General features: G+C 39.0%; 1 protein-coding gene and 1 long non-coding RNA gene across 14 annotated transcripts in view; one reads left to right on the top strand and one right to left on the bottom strand.

Moving 5' to 3' along the window:
- Window positions 1-19,622, top strand: part of NCOA7 (nuclear receptor coactivator 7) — a 91,486-nt gene that overhangs the window by 13,445 nt on the left and 58,419 nt on the right. For 8 of the 12 annotated variants that reach the window (XM_021390423.1, XM_021390424.1, XM_021390425.1 and 5 more), the window contains one exon: window positions 8,336-8,467. In XM_021390423.1, coding sequence (XP_021246098.1) covers window positions 8,418-8,467 — 50 coding nt within the window. In that variant the 5' untranslated portion in view covers window positions 8,336-8,417. Of the gene's footprint in view, window positions 1-5,976; window positions 6,065-8,335; window positions 8,468-19,622 lie in introns of all 12 variants that reach the window. The other 4 variants (XM_021390416.1, XM_021390421.1, XM_021390414.1 and 1 more) reach the window with 2 other exon arrangements.
- Window positions 4,517-18,842, bottom strand: LOC110395698. 2 transcript variants are annotated; one of them, XR_002436580.1, is made up of 4 exons: window positions 18,282-18,842; window positions 17,406-17,570; window positions 6,362-6,491; window positions 4,517-5,093 (listed from the first exon to the last, which is right to left on the bottom strand). It is a non-coding gene; the product is annotated as an uncharacterized LOC110395698 (long non-coding RNA). The 2 variants fall into 2 exon arrangements; XR_002436581.1 differs by lacking the exon at window positions 17,406-17,570.

The raw sequence follows: 19,622 nt of genomic DNA, 5'->3' as shown, positions 1-19,622 counted from the left end.
TTTTCTGTCAACTCTGCCATAATAAATGTGTGTGCGCAGTTTATCTGTGCGGCACAAAGGCTTGTGCTGCTTTCAGTAGATCAGCTGGGTTGAAGAGGGCGTGAGCTGGCACAGCAGGAGATAAAACTGGGCTGCGGGTATGGAACCTCTCTGCTGACTCTGTTACTCACAGGTAATTTATCTGGCAGTTTTTGGTGGAGCAGTGATAATGTACAGCTGCAGCAGGTGAAAAGGAGAAAGACAAAAAGCAGCAGCACTTCAAACCATGGCAGCTGCTTTCTGCATGGGCATGAAAAGCTGCATGGGCAGCTTCAGAAAGCCCACTTCCTTTGGATTGGTACTTGTGCTGGCCAAGGACTACTCAATTCACAAAGGTTGTTTGTTGTACATCTGTTAGTGGTGATGCTGCTGTGTGAGGAACTCTGCTTTTTTTGCCAGTACAAATCCCACTTGCAGAAGCAGATTCATAGGAGCGCCTCTGAGGTGTGACCAGGTCTGGGATATGTGACACTGGGATCCAGTGCCACTTAAAAACATCCTACATACATGATGTAGGACAGTTCTTCTGGCACCTCAGCTGGCATGAGAGTGGCACCTGGCAGGTCAGCTGATTTTCAGAAAAATCACAGAGTAGTTTAGGTTGGAAGAGACCTTAAAGATTTTGTGGTCTAACCTCCCAGCTGTGGGCAGGGACAGCTGCCACACTAGGTTAGACTGGATTTCTCAAAGCCCCTGTCCTACCTGATTTACTCTTATAGTGCCGTGCTCTTTAGGGGCTGGGAGGATGTAGTGACTTTTTGTTCACTGCTTCTGTTGCTTTGCTTAGTTTAGAGTGGGGAATTGAGGGAAGACTTGGTCACATCCCTTGAAAACCCAGCAGAGAACCCATAAGTCATCGCCCCTGTTTTCTGTAAGTGCATGTTTTTGACTTTGTCGAAACATATATTTGTGCAGGCTTTCTTTGAATCTTCATAAACAGATCATAAAGGTAGTAGTTCTTACAAGCAAGAAACATGCTGGTGTCAACTGCCAAATCAGTGAAGTAGTCCTAAAGGGATTCTCTAAATGTGACAATATGTCTAGAGAGTTCATGAATTTTTATTTTTTATAAAACTGGAAGTACTTAGTATTTTAGTTGAATATTGCTGATTGCATGCATAAAAGTCCTTTGTATGCATGCCTGTATGCTCCAGGGAAAGGTAAGAGACAGCCATTTGTTTTATCCTCTCTGGATATGGTAGACTGCATCCTTCTCTTGTTCGGTGGTGGTGAAATTGTGATGCTGTACATCAGTCTAGGATCTGTCTCAGAAATGCCTTATAAAGAATAGTAAAAATACCTCGGTATCTCTCATAAGCACAGTCTTGATTTCACTGAAAAGTTATCTTGGGAAAGAAAGGCACTGTGGGCAAACCATTCAGCTTTCAGTTAGAAGAGCTGTGGTTTTGTAGCAACTTTGCTGAATGACCACAACGTCCTTCTGGATCTCAGCCTCCTGCCTTTGAAATGAGAGCAGATGTTTTTGATGAGGAATGTTGGGAGGCATAGTTTATTTAAGAAAGTTGCTAACATTTACTAGAGTCTCACAAATAACTGTAGCCCATACCCTGCACGTTCCTGGGTGCTTCCATTGTTTATATGTATAAGGTTGTCTATATTTCAGTGGCTACGTAGTTTGTTCTCCTTATCCAAATGTTGATGTTTTTCTGCTGCCTTGTATCTGTATGTTACAGAATTTGGTAGGAAGAAACCAGTGCTTTCTGTCAACAGTCCATAAAACATGCAGGATTTAGCATACTAACTCACTGTACCATGTATACCTGTACACAGTGAGTGTGAAAGGTGTTGGGTTCAGAAAGTTTGGCTTTGATACTTTACTTGAACTGGGATGAGTTGACACAGAGTATACTAGAAAATGAAGGGGTTACTTATTCTAAAACTTCAGGAGGCAGCAAATTCTGTAGAATCTTAGCTGCTGATTTAAAAATGAAAATCTTATCAAGCGGCTCTATTTCAAACTGCACTTTCTCATTCAGTATGACATAGCACTCTGCTTACTGGTTTACAGTTTTGTAACTAATCTCTAACAGCCACTGCTGAGTTATGCAGTAAAATGCATTGATCGCAATGGAAAATATGTCTGGTGATGTTCAGCTGCCTGATTGGGAAGATTAAATCTGGATGCTTTTCTCTTGACGGCTCTCACTTGTGGCCTGGACTTTCTGGCAACTCTTTTGCTTCACTTGGTTCTGTGTGAAATATGATAGCCTGAGTTAGTGGTAAAATTTTCCTCCCGAGTAAGCTAGGAATGATTCAGCTGGAGAGTCCATAGGAGCTGATTCAAGTTTTTGTTATTGTCATCCTGTTTCAGAATCAGAAGTGTCTGTTTCATTTAATCATTGAGTTTATTTTATTTGAACTCTGTTTGGCTATTGCATATCCACTTGGCGAGTTGAAGGTGATCTAAGCTTAGCCTGCTTCTATTGCAGTAATGGAGAATGAAAATGACTGTTATCTTGCTACGTCTCTGCGGTAGGCATAAGAACCTCCTAAACCATTGCAGCCAGTTCCGTAACAAAAGATGTGTTTTTCCTTTTCATATTTTATCTTTACTATCCTGGGCTTCTGAACATGCTGTTGCAAGTCCGCATGATGTAGAAGGCAGAACAAACTGCTGTCAAGCTCTGCATTTAAGATGGAGAAATTGTGATACTGGTCTGCATTTAATCTGAACAGGAAGTCTAGAAATCATTCACTTTCAGTTTTTTAATTTTTGCATTTGGGACTTTTGGAGTGAAGCCTTATTGCAAGAAACATGGCAAACTTAACACTTTAAAGGTCAGTGGAGTTATATGCATAAATGGGGGTTGTTCTCCTTAGCAACAGCTGAGTGATCAGCCTCAACTTCACTGAAGTGGGGAAGCTCTCCTAGTTTTGTTTAGTACCCTTCACTTAAGTATAATAGACTGGTACTTCTTTATAAAGATAGAAGGTATTAACATTTTAGAAATAGCATTGTACTTTATGCGCTAATTACATTGTGACTATGTAATTATAGTAAAATAATCTTATATTTATATTAAGATAGCTTTAGAATAAACTCTCAATTTTTGGTTTGAATTACTAAATCTAATTTAATGTAATTAGTCTCTGCTGTGTTTCATTGGCATGTACTAGTGATTTCCTGAAAGCTTCCAATCTAATTTTATCTAAGTCATTCTGCTTGAAGAAAAGACAAAAAAAAAAAAAGAGTTTTGACTTACTCATTTTTGCTGGCTGTGCATTTGTATTACCCTTTCATCTTAAAATGATGTAATGTTTTTTTCTGAGACCTTTAACTTTTCAATAACACCAAATTAAATAGCCTAAAAGAATATAAAAGCAGTAAAACTCGGTAAAACTGAACCTAGTTAGTCCAGGCAGTGAGAAGCAAATGAGAATGTCTTGCCTGCTCTGTTGCTTTACACTCAAGCATGTTGTGTCTGATCCTGTACTACAGCCGTATTAGTGTGCATCTATTTGCATACGCATAGTGCCTGATAACTGCTTTGGGCTAACCAGATACACAGACAGCAACCCCAGGTGTTCAATTTCAGAACTAATACATTAAAAATACTTCCCCTCCATTGTCATACAACTTCTTACTCTGACAACTTGGTGGAAATTTGTAATATTGCACTTAAGGTATTACATATATTGCTTTCATTTTTTGGTCTTAATATTGACTTGTTGGTGTAATTCTTGTCACCTCTCATGATATGGTTTTTAGTGCCAAAGTGGCATGTATACCCAGAAGCCTTATTAGCCATAAGAAGACTGCCGCAGAGCTGAGCAGAATCATCAGTAATGGTTCATGCCCCAAACCTGTGAGTGGCAACACCGGAATGTTTGTACTGCAGCAGATTATATTAAGGAAACATGTAGTGGTGTGAGCAGCTGTATGCTGTTTGTCTGTTGTCTCAGGGTCAGAAGTAGAATAGAGAAGCAGAAATAAAGAGCTGTTGTAGTGTGAGATGCTATATCCTGCACCTGTTCTCTCTAGTGGGAGGATGCTTGTACATGTTGCTCCTCTGCTCTTATGTGAGCATGGAGAATGTACTTACAGCTCAGTTCTTCATTTGCTAAGGGGGGAATTACAATGTTTTTCTACCAGATAAAAGGTTGAGAGACGTACTGACTCAACAGTACAGAGAGAGACAGAGAGAATTGCATGATCTTAAATCATAGAATAATAGAATATTCTGAGTTGGAAAGGACCTGTGAGAATTATGGAGTTGAATTCCTGGCTCCACACAGGGCTACCCAAAATCCAGACCTCGTCTCTGAACTCCAGCAGCGCGGTGCCATGACCACTGCCCTGGGGAGCTGTTCCATGCCCACCTCCCTCTGGTGAAGAACCTTTTCCGAACCCCCAACCTGACCCTCGCCTGTCACAGCTCCATGCCGTTCCCTCGGGCCCTGTCGCTGTCTCAGAGAGCAGAGCTCAGCGCTGCCCCTCCGCTCCCTATGAGGAGCTGCAGATGCCATGAGGCCTCCCCTCAGCCTCCTCTGCTCTGGGCTGAGCAAACCAAGGTACCTCAACCTCTTCTCACGCATCTTGCCCTCTAGACCCGTCACCATCTTTGTAGCCCTCCTTTAGAAGCTCTCTGCTAATTTTATGCTCTCATTTTTTTTTTTTCCTCTGGATTTGCAATGAGCACAGATGGCAAAACATAAGCTATCAAGTCCATTGAATGTTCAAAAAGTGATCGGATATTTTATTGGCTTCTGCATAGTTAGTGCTGTTGAACATGCTGTTGTTCATGTGCATGGTTTTGGAAGGTAATTGCAGTACTGATAATTTATGCTTTATAGCCAGCAAACAGGAATTCTGAGTTCTTATCATTGAGCACAGCAAACAGGTCCACTATTGTCTCATAGAAACTGCAGACTACTTGCACTGAAAGTAGCAAGGTATATCATTCTTCATGTTTGAGAAGAGACGGAAGGAGAAGTGATGATCAGGAGTTCATTCTGTTCTTTTTTTGTGTGTGTCTTTGCTGGAGCATTCCTGCCCTTGTTACAAATTCTCCAGTAGCTCCCTGGCACCATACCTAAACAGACAAAGGATCAAATATCAAAAAATATGCTAATATAAGTGAAAAAGTTTAAAGTATCAAGACTAACAGCAATAAGTAAATTTTTGTATTTTGTTCTTTTCCTCTTGTAATTACTATGTGAGATGTTACCTGACATTGGCTGAATTTGAAGAGCAGTACATTTTTAATAGGATCATTACATAAATGCATTATTTGTGCATCAGAATTATCTTCTTTTGAAATTATCTTGTAGAACAATTAGCATTGCAGTAGACATGTAACAACAAGATTATAATTGTCTATTTCAGCTTTAGTGTAGAAAGGGTTAAAGGGAGCCTGAAATTTCTGTAAAAACGGGTTTTTTTTTATCATTTGGGCTTGGACTGTTCTCATGATATATGAGTAACATGTCTGCCTCTCAGTATATAAATATCCCCTAAATATATGCATTTTTAATAGTCTGCCTGATTCAATCTTCATCTCTATCAGAGAAGAGTGTCAGGAAACCAACATTCATTTTAGTTGTGTATCCATAATAACATTTTCAGGAGTTTAATATTAATAAAGAATACCTGGTTTTTCTTGATTGGGAGTTGTTGGAGGACAGGTAGGGGAGAAGCGTGGAGTTTGTTTCCCTTTTCTGATGTAACTTTAAATTGTTACTGAAAACCTGTAAAGTGAATGTTGCTTTTGTACTGGTATTTAACTGAAAACCAAAAAGGGCCTTTCAAAAATGCTAGTCTTAGTAGCAGTTATTGCTGGTTACTTTGATCCTCCTAGCTTTTAGGCTTTTGTTCTTTAACAGTATCTAGTATGTGACAGATTGCAAAAGAACAAAAGTAAACTCAGAGGTCATAAAGGCTGCACTCCTAATCCATTTGTTTTTTTTTTTTTCTAGTACTACTGAAAGAAAGCATTTTCAGAGTACAGTTTTTCAACTGTAAGTAGACCTTCCTAGGACAATACTTTTTCTTTCTTTTAAGAAGGTGAGCCAAATAAGTTTTAATTAAAGTGAGACTTGTTAAATTATTTTGTTGTGAAAATTTCTAGTTCTCGATTACTGGTTAGAAGATCCCTGGGTATTTTATTCTCAAAGGAAAAAAAATAAGCCATTTTTCACCAGTTGCCTTTGTGTTACCTGTGGTCTATGGACAACACTTCAATTTGTGGAATGCCATCTATTCTGAACACAATAAACCTCACATTTGTCAAATTAGGCAATGCCAGGATTGTTTTGTGCTGACGTTTTCTGCAGCATGTGCAGCTCTAGGTCGAAGCCCTACCAGCATCTGCCTTTCTTCTCATCCTCCTTGCAGAACCCAGGTGTCGCTGCTCCAGCACTGGCAGAACGGTTCTCCCGGCTCCCTGGTCAGTGGTGCTCCTCCCTCCATCTGCCAGGAGATATTCTTTCCACTGTGTGGGATCAGTAAATCATGGAAGAGAGCAAATGGAAGGAGCATGCTTCCATCTCTTGCACAGAATGAGACCCCAAGGAGGGATCTTCCTTCCATCTGTTCGTCCTGTGCTTTCTAGCTGTCATATGAGAAGACTACTGACACTTCCCTGTTCTCATTTTCATGAGTCCTACTGTCTTTGTGTTTGTGAGTTTAATGTTAACTCAGTGATTTGGTTATTTGGTATTTCTTGACATCAACACAAGATTCAGCCATGACCAGTCAGTGCTCTTATGCACACATCACAGCCTGTAAATAAAGGGAAAGTAGGCAAAGGGGAAAAGCTAGTTCCGCTGTCTTGAGCTCCGTGTAGTTTGCTATGTAGGTGGTGATTGTGTGCTTTTGTAGTACTTGTAATTCTAAGTGCAGTAGTAACAAAGAAACCATTTTTGATCCTCTGAAAGCCTAAAGACCTTCCTCAATAGAGGAGATAAGGTTGTAATGGAATTCTTTATATCCTCATACAGGCTTTGCAGCTGAGTAGGGTACTGTAATGTCAATTTCTGCATTCTGCTTGAGACTGCAGCACGCAATAATTTGCAGGGATAAAATAGTATTCTATTTATAAACCAAAGATGTCACAGTCAAATTTGCCATTTAAAGAGTGCTGTCACATACTGACCATTATAAGTCTCTGCCTGATGCATAGAGATTGAAGAAACTTGATTATTAATGAAGTGCTGGATAGATTCCAAATTAATGAGTAAGGAAAGCGCATTTTGAAGCAGTGGACTTTAATTGCCAGGGACTGAGGCTTCATAAATATGGAGAAAAAGTTATGGCAAGTATTTCTGAGAGAATGCAGCAAGATATGCTCTTTGGCTTTACAAGTAGTTTAGTCTGTTTTTTCTGCATGACCTCTTCTGTTGACATCTGGCACTTTATATCTTACGATCTTTTAATGCAGGAAAAATGTAATAGAACTGATTATGTCCTGGAGTAACTTTTCTTCTATGAGTCATAATTTGTGTTTTTCATTTCTTTGTTGTACTGTCCATTAGACTAAAATGTTTAGTAGTAACTTCTGATTTAAACTTTAATCTGATAAAGAATTCTCAAGAAATTGACTCTGTGTGTGCACAAGCCTTCAGGGTAGGCTGAATGTATTCTGGAGTGGGGAAGAGGATAAAATACATGACAAGATTCTCTGAAAGGAATTGATGTGGCTTGTGATTCACTGCAGTAAGTGCCAGGCGGTTCTGAAATTCCCACCTTTTATTTACAAGGGTCTGAGTACTTCTACAATTTATGTGGAGGGGAGACTGATCCTGTTTCTTCTCCCAGTAAACTTGTTTGAACTTGTGTATTGTTCACAACAGTAAAAGCTGTTTGAAGAATGAAGATTACTCTTTTTTACTTTTCAATATTTGTAAACAACTTCTCACTATTTTACAGAATTTTTATAAAGTCATCATTACATATCTTTCTGGTTTTACTGTTTGCATGGGATGTTTCTGAAGAGTCTTGATCTTCTTATCTATAAAACACCAGGATGATGTTTTGGTTTAAACTATGTAACTGTTTCCAAAGGCTTTAATCCTTCCAGGGTTTTGTAACTTGCTATTGCTCTTTGGATTACCTGCTTTGCAGTATGCCTCTTTCTCTGCTGGAGAAATTGGCATGAATGCATTTATTGTTTGTCTTACTGTATGCTAAATTAGTATCTTGTGTCAAGCACTGACTGGTTAAAGTTCTACTTTGCTTTGTCAGTGAGTCAGTTGCATTTCCACAACACTGCTGGGTTTTGTAAGTGTTGTTGACATACTGATTTATGAACTTCCTGTTTTTAAATTTTATATACAGAGAACTCTGCCTGGATATGAGGTACTGAGGGGAAGAAGAGCATCACGCCTGGCTGCTCACCTTGCCCATTTGACTGTACATAATGGAGACCAAGGAAGAGAAAAAGGAAAGAAGACAAGGCTATTTTGCTCGGTAAGGTTACAGGTTTTATTCCAGTGCTGATTAAAATATGACACTCCTCACTCTGCCTTTTCACAAGGCTTAACAATTTTTAAATTATGCTTAAAAATAAACCCAGTGCTGCATTATGCATCCAAAGAGTGCTTTTATTGCCCATCCCCAGTGCTGGAGTAACTATTTGTTCCCTTGAGGCAGTGAAGATAAACTTGAATTGTAATTGTTCTTTGTAACAGAAAACTGTCCCTGGATATTCAATTGCAATGTGCATACTCTTTGAGCTTCCAGCATCTAGTTTTAGAGAGTATTTACAAAAATAAACACATCTAAAACAAAATGTCTAAAACTAAAGCTTATCTGACTTCAGGTAAAGCACAGATTTGGTATTACCTCATAGGAAAAGGTAACCTAAGAAAAGATCACTATATACTATATGATGCCGACTATACTTTATCATCTGTATGAATACAAGCAATACTTATTCAGTCAACATTTTTTTTGTCATTTGGAATTAATTATTGATGATGGGTGAGGTTCTTTTTAAAGAAATAAGTAATTATCATTTCCTGAAAGCTTTTTTTCACTAATTTAGTATGTCTATAGTAATCTCTGAGCTTTGATGTACAAGAACTAATGCTCGTTTACTTCTGTAGGAATAGGAGGGGGGAGAAAACTGGTATAAAAACATCTTTGACTAAGAGATACTTTCTGCAACACTGAAATGGAAAACCATGTGCTCTCTCTACTCTATAATAAATAGCTGTTACTAAAACTGCTCTAAACCACCAGCCTAAGTGCATTTCAGATGCCTAGAGACATGTTTGTCACACCCGCTTGAAGTAGTAGTGTGGGGAAAAGTTGCAGCTCTGATTAACTGCTCTTCATGTGGTGTGTAATGATGGCTAAAGACTGAAGGATTGCAGTGAAGAACATCTGTTAATGTCAGGTAACTTGCTTTCCATTTGGAGAAGTGCAATTATATTGATGTTGAAATAAATATTTTGATCTATGATTTTGAGAAATGAAAATAAACAATATCAGCTATAGCAGAAGATATATCAAATAAGGTAAAACATATCTGAAGAGATTGCATAATGAAGCAAGTAATTTCTTGCTAAAGAAGATGTGATTTTCAAGAGGAGTGCTTTAGTATTGAAGAGAATGTTTTGAGTCCTTTCTAAATGCTGTCTGCTAAAGAAACTCGAACTGCCACTAGAGGCTTTCAGCAAAGTCCTTCTTGACATTTTATTTAATTTGTTTTGCATCTTTCCTATCTTATTCTCTTTCCTGTGGCTACTATCTTCTAAATTTTCATGGGACAGTTTGTCCTGAATGAGTACAGGATGTTAAGCAAGGATCAAAAAGACCTGAGTTTTGAGTTCTACCGCTTACCTGCTATGTACCTTAGGGGAGATCATCTTTTTCCCTCCTGTTTTGCATCTTTGCCCTTGACGTAGGTTATAGGCCCTTAAATGAAGGTTCTGCTCTAAGTCAACCTGTGCATGATTTCTACAAGACCGCTAACACATACCCTCAAATTACATAATATATATATATATAAAAATAGAAACTTAAATAGATCAGAAGGCATTGTGCCTAGCTTACATTTGCATAAATTGTCTACATGTGCAGTCAGGAGCAGAAGCAGAACAGAATTTGCATGTCAGTGATTTTAATCTAGCACGTTTCCTCTCGCAAGCAGGTGTCATGTAAAACATCTTGCTTTACATGATGACCCATGTAAATGTCATGGGAATACCTGAATAATAGGTGGTTAATACTGCTTTTAATATAAAGGCAGTTCTAACAAGCCAGTAATTGGTTTTGTTGTTGTTGTTTTGTTTTTTAAGCTTTAGTTTTGAGTTAATGTAGACAAAAGTTCCCAACTTAGGTGCCCAGCATTGGCACACCTAGATAATTTCATCAGGTGTGTACTTCGCTGTCATTGTCAGTTTTGGTAGTTCATTAGCTTAGAATCTGTGGACGTATGCTCTGTCCTTGTGTTTGAGCACAAGTTTAATAGTTCTGACCCTAGGTTCAGATTGTTTTGTGTGCTACTTGAAATATCCCGCTTTTGCTGTCAGCTTGAGCTCATGTTTATTAAGCCAAGAGCAACCTTAGAGGATACCAAACACATGCATCCCTCTACTTCCATTACTTTTTTTTTACTTTTTCTTCCCTTACCTCTTTTAACTATTGTTTTATGAGCCTAGGAAAATAATAATACTTTCAAAATTGAAATGTGTACAATAAACATTCTTATGGAGAGGACTGCCCCCCTTTGATCTTGATCCCGTTATATCAGTTCTTCATGGGAGAACAGGCCAACACTTAACAAAGCAGAGAATGGAAAACACATTATACCTTTTGCTGTCGAAAGGAAAAACTGTATTCTGTGTCAGGAGGGTGAGGGAAAGGGCTCTGCTGCACTGTGGATTGAGGAGAGGGATTCTTATATACTGCTTAGAAACTCATATGCAGTGGTGCTGAAATACAATATTTTACAGCAAACTTGTGGGCTATGTTCATGAGGATATACAGATTTAAGTAGGAAGCTTCACTCAGGAATATGGGAGGAAACATGATATTAACAAGGACAAAAGTGTTAGCTAAACAATGGGAGATGATTGCATCTTCTGGAATTTTACTTTAAACCTATACAACTCTTTCTTTTAAGCCTCAGCTACCTGAAATCTGAGTTCTCTGTTGGCAGAGCAAGGCAGTGTGTGAGTGAGTAGCAGAACAGGCACTAGCCTCTCTGCCCTGCCAGCACCTCAAAGGGCCCAACTTCCCATCAGAAGGCAGCTTTTGGTCTTCAAGCTGGTGTAGCTTTGGCCCTTCTAAGGCAGCTTTTGATTGGGGTGATGTTCAGTGTCTTGATGGATTACACTATCAAGTGTTGGAAAGGCTCAACTTGAGAACCCCAAAGTATTTGACGTGGTTAGTACAGTGGTGGTGATGTACTGACAAACTACCTCCTAGACTGCTAGAGGGGAAGCGAGATTAACAAGAAATAACTGTCTGCATCCCTCTCCCCTCACTTCAGTCAATTAAGTTTGTTTAAACTCCAATCCTTCAAAATAGTTAAACTTCCTCTATAGAAGAGACCTATGCAGCCATTGTACCTTTTCTCTGCTTTTCTCTCTGTCAGTGCTTCAGTATTTCCTTGTAGCCAAACAACAGTTTTCAGAGGTCTCCACCCCTTCTCCAGGGAAGTGAAGCTGACATAAAGCCCTCAGCATTCATTTCTTTCTGCTTACCAAGTACTCCTTTACCTGCTGTTTGTTGTGGTAGAAGCCTTACTTTTTTGCCATATTTTTGGCAAGAAATGAAACAAGTAACTTTTCAAACAGAAGTCTCTACAAAACTTTCTAAAGACCAATTTAGATTCCTTATGCAGATAAGATGTTACAGCTCGTGGGAGTTTAACAGGCAAGAAGTTGAAATATGAGAGTAACATGCGAGCATAAATTTCTCTTATGCAATAGGTCTTTATTTGAGACTGCTACTCCTACTTAAAGACCATTCTCTGTAGTTAAGTCTTCTTGCTTATTTCTTCAAACCTGTTTCCAGGCTCTTCTGTTTACTTCTGCACCATTAGCTCCTAAATGGACCAATGTTTTTCCAGCTCTTGCAGAGAAGAATAGCTATCCTGTCATACCTTCCGGAAGGCAATATTTCCATTAGTATGAAAAACAGAGCAGACTTCCCTCCCCACCTCTCCCCCACCAACTTAGTATCCCTCGATATATTCATTATCACTGTTGCCTATAGAAACCTAGTTCCATTCCTGTCAGGAACAGTTTTATAAGACAAATTTAAAATAAATAACTATTAAAAATGTAACTTAATTTTAGACTGAAATCACAGAATTATAGGAGTTGGAAGGAACCTTTGAGTTCCTCTAGTCCTACCTCTCAGCTAAAGCAGTTTGACATGAGTGACACATCACATGGAGAGAATTGCCTTGAGTATAAGTTGATAAACTGGAAGAACAAATGTACAGTTTGCGGCTAGAGTTGCTTTGCACCTGCTGCTCAGAGTTACTGTATATATTTGGACAAAAAGTTTCAGGATATGAGAAATCACAAGGAAAGCATTTGAGGTGCTTTCTAAAATGTGACAGAATAGGCTTTCTTAGTTTTAATTTATCTAAAGTTTCTAGCCTTTCTTGCTGTGAGATAGCATTTTCTGTACCTTGTATGATCTGTCATCACTATGGCAAGGAGCTCTCAACTACTTCCTTATCAGAGAACAACAAATAAATGGTATATTTGGGGAAAAAAACATTTTTTTCAACAAGTAGACCAAGTTGCTTTTGTCAATTATATTAATAGCTACCTCTACAATTTGTGGTGACCTTTATCTGAAGAGTGCTGTATAGAGCAGTACCTTAAAACTGATATTTACATTGAATTATTTTATTTTTACGTCGTTTCCAGTGGAATTATTAATTTCAGTTCTCAATTTCCTGGTGAATGCTGAGAGCCAGTTTCCTGAAGTCAAAGATGAAGCCCTTCTTTTAGGGAAAATATTCTCACTGGAAATTGTGTGCTTTTATGCTTGAGCTTACATTTGTCTCGTTAGCATCATTCTTCTGTAAAAACAAACAAAAGCCCAAACGAACAAACAAAATCAACTGTATAAATATCTGAGATATTCTCCAAAGCCCATCTGAGTAGGCAGAGACTCCATTTATCACCAGATTGCTAATACTCAGAGCCTGAAGGTAGTCATGCAACCTGATATTCACCTCATGTGGCCTTATGACGTGTGAATATTTAACGAAATTCACAACACTTTAATTTCATTTAGATTCTTGGTTTAGATACCTAAATTTGAATCATGCAGGTTAAGATTTGTACATTAAAACCAAGATTTATGAAGATTATAAATATCATGTTTACAACCTAAGATGAGCTTAATTTATAAACATATTTCATTACAGTAGGAATCATTAATACATAGCTGTTGAGCTTTAAACAGTTTGAGTCTGGAAGGATGAGCTGGAGAAGAAATTGCATGTATACATGATTTTCTTGTTGGCCACACTCATTATATCCACATGGCACTCTTCAAATGCTGGGTGCTTCTCAGATTACTGTTTTGCCTGCAATTGTCTCCTTGCAATTTTTGCTCTCTTGAGCCAAAGCGTTGCTGTTTATTCAGGTTTTCTGTAGCACCCATAATTTATTTTTTGCTTTTAGAAGGAAAAGTTTCCACACATTGTTCTTAAAACAAAACATTGTGGAGGTTTATCTTGGGTGTGAAGAATATTCAAGCCAAGATCCTACAGATACATAATTTTTTTTAATTACTTGAGGAAACAATGCTTCATTTCAGCTCATCTATCTGGTGGAAATTTCTTAGCTCTGCTTCCAGACATACAAATGTTTCTTCATAGTCCTGAAATTAAAAATGGTATTGCATTTTACACGCATTGTTTTGTCCAGTAATATACATGCCTCAGGCATGTATATTTGAAGGAATGTATTTTTGAAGAAAATGTGAAGATATCCCTCCTTCAGATTTGTAGGTGCAAGCATATTATTTGCTCTGTTATTTAGAGGTGTATGTGTGGGATAGTTGAATTGCTGTGTTGGCTGCTGAGAAAAGCCATAAAAATAATTTTCTGAAACATACAGTATTCCACTGTCTTCCCTTGCTTAGAATGGAGGGGTTTCAATGTTTTTTAGCAAACTTTCTGCCTGCTGCTGTCTAGGTTAGCATTTCAGCAGTCTTTTGCAACCACCGTAGTTTTCAGATACAGTTAAAGAATGTCTAGAATTCCACAGACAGCAGCATGAGAAGATTTTGAATACAGGTTTTCTGGGAGGTTGGTGAGATTGCTTTGATGCTTGAGAGACATTTGCTGCTCATGTACTTATTATTGCATATATAAAAATACATGGAAGTCCTTATCATAGGTATAAACCTGAAAAAATGAGAACTGGGGAGAAAATCATACCTTTTATAAAGTACGTTGTGGAATGTGATCATTTGCAGGGGAAGAATGTGTTGGATAGCTGCTTAGCTTGGGAAGTGTTTCCTTACTTCACGCTGCTGTTTTCTGAACTTTGAGGTTTTTATATCAGCAGTCTTGTAATGCTGTGATGCAGGATGAGGGTCAGTGAAAAAACAGCCTCAATTATTGCCCTCTACTTAGCCTGTGAATCACAGAACTATTCTCTATTTGAGTTCCTCCTTTGGGAGTTTTAAACAACACGGTGGTTTGTGCAGTCTTGGTTCCTTGCAATGCTTTTGTCCTCAAGAGTAGTGGAGTCATCTATGATCAAAGAAGGTTTTTACTTTTTTTTTTTTTGTCTAGCAGGGTTTAGTGAAAGTATCTAATGTGACTCTGAAATGTTTCTTCAGGGTTTTTCAAAACTTTCCAATACCAGAAATGCTATTTATAGAGATGCAAAGCTTGTTTAAGACTTGCATAGTTATCTCTTACCCATTCATTTATTTCCCTCTGCATATGATTCGAAACTGGGGAATAGTATGTATTCTGTATAAAGACTTGGTGTTTTCTTTTTTGTTGTTCTGTTTGTTTGTTTGTTTTTCTTTTAGGAAAGAGAAGAAAGAGAGGTTTTCATGATGTCCTTATTTCCTTGAGGCATATATTGCAGAATAAAAGAGATTGTGTTTATTTAATCTTAAGACATGTTTTCTTGCAGTGAAAATTCTAAAATCGTTGCTTTAAGATCTGTCCAAAGCTGATTTGTTAGGCAGCAAGTATATAATGTCCTTATATTTGCTTTTCCCGAGGTTACCTTTGGGTGTCTCTTATCAGCCTTTAAAAAGAAACCATTGGGGAAAAAAAAAAAAACTGTATTTAAAAAAAGAAACTGATTTAGCCTCCTTTTTTTTCAGAACATAAGTAGTTACGTGATAGACCTTTTGATGTAGGAGTCTGTGCAGTTTTGATAAGAGTTGCTAGTCAGGTAGTCATAACGTATTTCATCTTCCTCCCCTCCCATTCCCTGTCTGCAACCTGCAGTCTCCAGTGCATGGAGGGCATGCAGGAGGCCTCAGACCCAACTTTCCTCTGTGCTCTTGGAGAGATTTAAGGAGGTAGCATCCTAAAGGCTATAAAACATGGCACCTTCAAAAGGTAGCCTTCTGTGTAGCTGAGATCTAGGCTTTTTACTCGTATCTGTAGGAAACTGATATAATTACCTGTCTATTCTGTGCTATGTTTTTGTAGTATCCACATACATGATCTTGTCCTGTCTGCCTCCAAGAAGGATATTCTCTTCTGGTCTTAGGACCTGCTGTGTACACTTCTCCATAATCCCAGTGACTAAGCCTACCTGAAAGCTGGTGGAAATCTAGTACTAATACCTGGCAAATCTTTAGTTCCACAGTCACCATAAACCCATGCTGAGCTCAAGCTGCCACCGGAAGAAGTGATCCCATACAACCTTCTCGTTTTGCCAGGTCTCCTGGCACCAGCTGGGAGCTGCTGGGGAGTGAGGGCCCCTACCAGGAGAAGCCACACTGCTCCTGGCACAGAGACACACACCTAAAGAGGTACCTGGTGGTACAGACTTTTCTTGGTGGTGCTCTTAATCACCTCTTGCTCACACTGAAGGAATTCCCAGCTGTCCTACCACCTTGTGAAGGCAGCCCTGATGAGCTCTCATGCTTGGTACCAGGTGGCGGGTGGGATGTAGAGTATTTTGAGAAGAATTAGAGTCAGCATCTTGATATGTCAGAATTTCCCTGGATTGTGTGTTTCTAGTGAATGATGCTCGCAGGGGTCTGCATTTTGACAGAGACAGGTTCCTGATGGCATTAAGTTCTCAGTGGTTCCATGCTGGTGTGTTCTCATGCCCTCAGCATTAAGCCAGCAGACTGAATTCAGAAGGGATTATGAGAGGTAGGTAGTCAGTGTAGGTTTGTGGGTTTTTTTCTGACTTACACTCTTGTCTAGGCAGGGACTGTTTCCTGGGATCATCTGAAATTTAAGCATATGTGTTAACTGTGCTCTAAGTCTCAAATGGTCTACCGATGAGGTCACTGGGACTTTTTTTTTTGTTCATTTGTGGGGGAGAAAATCTCATGGAGAGCAATAGAATGGGTTAGGAATTTGATGGGAGGGAGAGGATTGCCCTAATGCTGGAGAACTTTTGTAATGTAAATGACCCATAAATAAGCTAGCTAGATAACTCCGTGTGTGTCTTCATGCACTGAGTTTTTTCCTGTCAGGAAGCAGTCTCTTTGGAGTGGAGAATGTGTCTTGCATAGCACTTAATCTACTGATAATAACTCTGAGCTTTTACCACCGTTTTTTCTTCAGTAGGCTTAAATTCAGCATGTGGCCAATTGCTGCAGGCAAATTGCAGCTCAAATGATATTTGATGTTTTTCACATAACATTGTGTGTCTGTCCACTGATGGATTTTTTTGCTCTTAATAATGCTTTCATAAATAGGTAGTCTCAAGGCATTCATCACCCATTTCAGTCATTTGATCTTCAAAAATCAGATCTCTTGAAACAAGATTTCTGTGTGCCCAGGATCTGTGTTGGAAAGACAAGGTCCTTGGTTCCCCCTGGAGCACAATTGTTGCTGTTGCCTGCTTGCCCCAGGCTGAGAAAAGGATTTTTGGTATTATAAGAGCATTCATGTTAGACATACTGCCAAACCCCCTTGGGTTTTTTGTTTGTTTCTTTGGGTTGGTTTGTTTTTTTTGTTGTGGTTTTTTCAATCTTGAGTGTCTTAAACTGTAGAAGATGATTCTGGTCATATGAAGTGTTGCATATGAACCATTTTATGCACATGAAGAGTCATACTGTTAGGTTTACAGGACAACAGAAGTCACTTGTAGGAACAGAGCTGAAGGTAGAGTGGTGGGAGTGTGTTCTTCCAGGAAGCTTATGCTCCCAGCTGAGAAGGGATGGGACAAAGCAGGGATGGAAGTGGGATATTACAAAGCACCTGGCTTACCTGGTTCCTGCCAGCCCTTTCTTCTAAGAGGCCATTGTCCTTGAAGGCAGCGGGGGTGAAGATAGCTGTCCTGCTCGCTCTCTGAGGAGGAGGTGGCACTTCGTGCTGTGCCTTACCCACCCAGTGGCCTTGTTGTGGACTGGGTGTGTGTGGTTATCATTTTCACTTATGAAAAATCCATTGTAAGAAACAATATTACTAAAGCTGTAGATTCTTCCCCCCCCCCTCATTATCAGCATTGCTGAGTATTTTTCTGAACTTTAATCCATATGCCAGGATCTACCATTTACTCACACATTTCCTCTCCTGTGCTGAGTGTTGATTAGAAGTCTTTTCAGGAAGCCAATTAAACTGTTCGACTCGTTAAATAGGTTGCAGGTTGTTTGGGAACAACGATTGCAAACACAGAACTGAGACACACAGTGGGTTAGTTGAGATGTGTTTTTAATAACTTATCTGAAATACTTTAAAGAGAACCTTTCTCCATTTGTGTCACAGTGCTTCTTGTTGTAAATTTATTCCTGGACAGGGGAATTTGCAACCTGTTTGTAAGCATGTGCACAGCATGCACTCCAGATGAACTTCTATGAACTCCAGATGTGTTTAACAGAATCCCTAAGGAATATATGGTGACACATATAATTCCAGTCATGGCAGTTGTGCCATACGGAAAGCCTTGACATTTAACTGGTAATTTTCAAAGTAAATTATGAAATAAAAGCAAAAGCTAATGCAAAGACAGATGCTTTAGATCACAGTTTACTCCTTCTTTGGAACATCCCTCATAGAGTGATTTAAATGAAGAAATAATTAAAACTTTTGCCTATACTTTGGTCACTGACTTTTTTGCGATGGTTACTTTCTGATCTTGCTTACCTTGCTGGCAGTGTCAACCAGATGACTTCATTTAGCAAGTTGAGTTGATTACTCAACAGTAAGATCCACTCTAAGAAGAAGTGTTTTCTTCTCTTCCTCACTGATACTGCAGAGCAGTGACACAGTATTTCTTGCGTTCTGCTGCAGTGAAAGCTAAACTTCTCTTAGCTCTCACAACTCAAGTGAAAATTTCTCATCATCAAAGTGCTTTTTCTGGATAAGCAGGAAGAAGTTACCACAGCTATGTCAGTGTTCCTGTCCAGAGGTTGGTTGGACATCACGTAGCCTGTGTTTGGTTTAGTTTCTGGTGGCTTTTTTTTTTTGCTTATCTCAGCCTGACGCTGCAAAAGCAAGGCTCTTGTTGATGAGCCCTGCAGTCTGGCTAGAGCGCCTGTAAACTGGCACTACTGCTTCAAGGGGCAGCCTTGTCTCCTCTTTTGGTCTTTTCCTTTGTGTTGATACAGATGTTAACACAACCATGCAGGATATAATCGGGGAGTTGATGTGATTTTTGAGAAGTTAGTAACATACTGGCATTCCTGGAATGTTATTTTTTTACTTAGGTAATTTCCTAGATCTAGTGCTGCGACAAACGGTTGTGTGTGAGAATGAGGACGTGTCTTTGGGGATGGGAATAATGATGGACAGAGAGAGAGGCTCCTTCCTTGGCTGACAGAAGTAGCTTAAAATCTTTCTTGAGCTGAATCTCCTTTTCCTTGAATTGCATGGTGCCCACCCTGAAGCCCAGGGGCTTGCTGTGTATTTTACTGTGTATGAGTACGTTTGCTGTGCTTTATTGCTGACAGCAGCTGGTTGCGGATACTTAAAGAACATTTAGAAGGCAAAAAATCTCAATGCTGGGTGCCTGCAGGGATTCTTCACAAATGTGCCCACAGGTATACAGGCTTCTAACAGTTTGCAGTAAAAGGTACATCTTGAGGAAAAGGCTGTATCCCTGTTACTGCATTCTTATCCCCTCATAGACCCTGCCATGATGTATTTTCACAATTGCTTTTTGTACCTCTTTATGTCTCAAGCAAACACAGCATGTCTAAACCATTTTTTCTTTAGCTGCTTTTCACTTTATATGGCAGTACTACTTGAAACAGTTTAATTTGATGCTCTGAATGCTTGTTGTGCATATAAAATGCTAAAATAACATTCTCTTAAGTTTTTCTTCCTGAGCTGGGTTCTAGTTACGTTATTGTGACATTATATGTGTTGTATTAGAATTCTTTCCCATGGCTTTTGCTTTGTGATCATTGATTCTCATTTGCTGTTTTATTGCTTCATTGTAAATGTCTATTGCTATTGTAGTCACTTAGCTGTAAATTTCCTTCT

This window comes from Numida meleagris, chromosome 3 (assembly GCF_002078875.1).
Source record: "Numida meleagris isolate 19003 breed g44 Domestic line chromosome 3, NumMel1.0, whole genome shotgun sequence".
Lineage (NCBI taxonomy): Eukaryota > Metazoa > Chordata > Aves > Galliformes > Numididae > Numida > Numida meleagris.
Note: the sequence above shows the minus strand (reverse complement) of the source record. Positions and strands in the feature narration are given on the sequence as shown.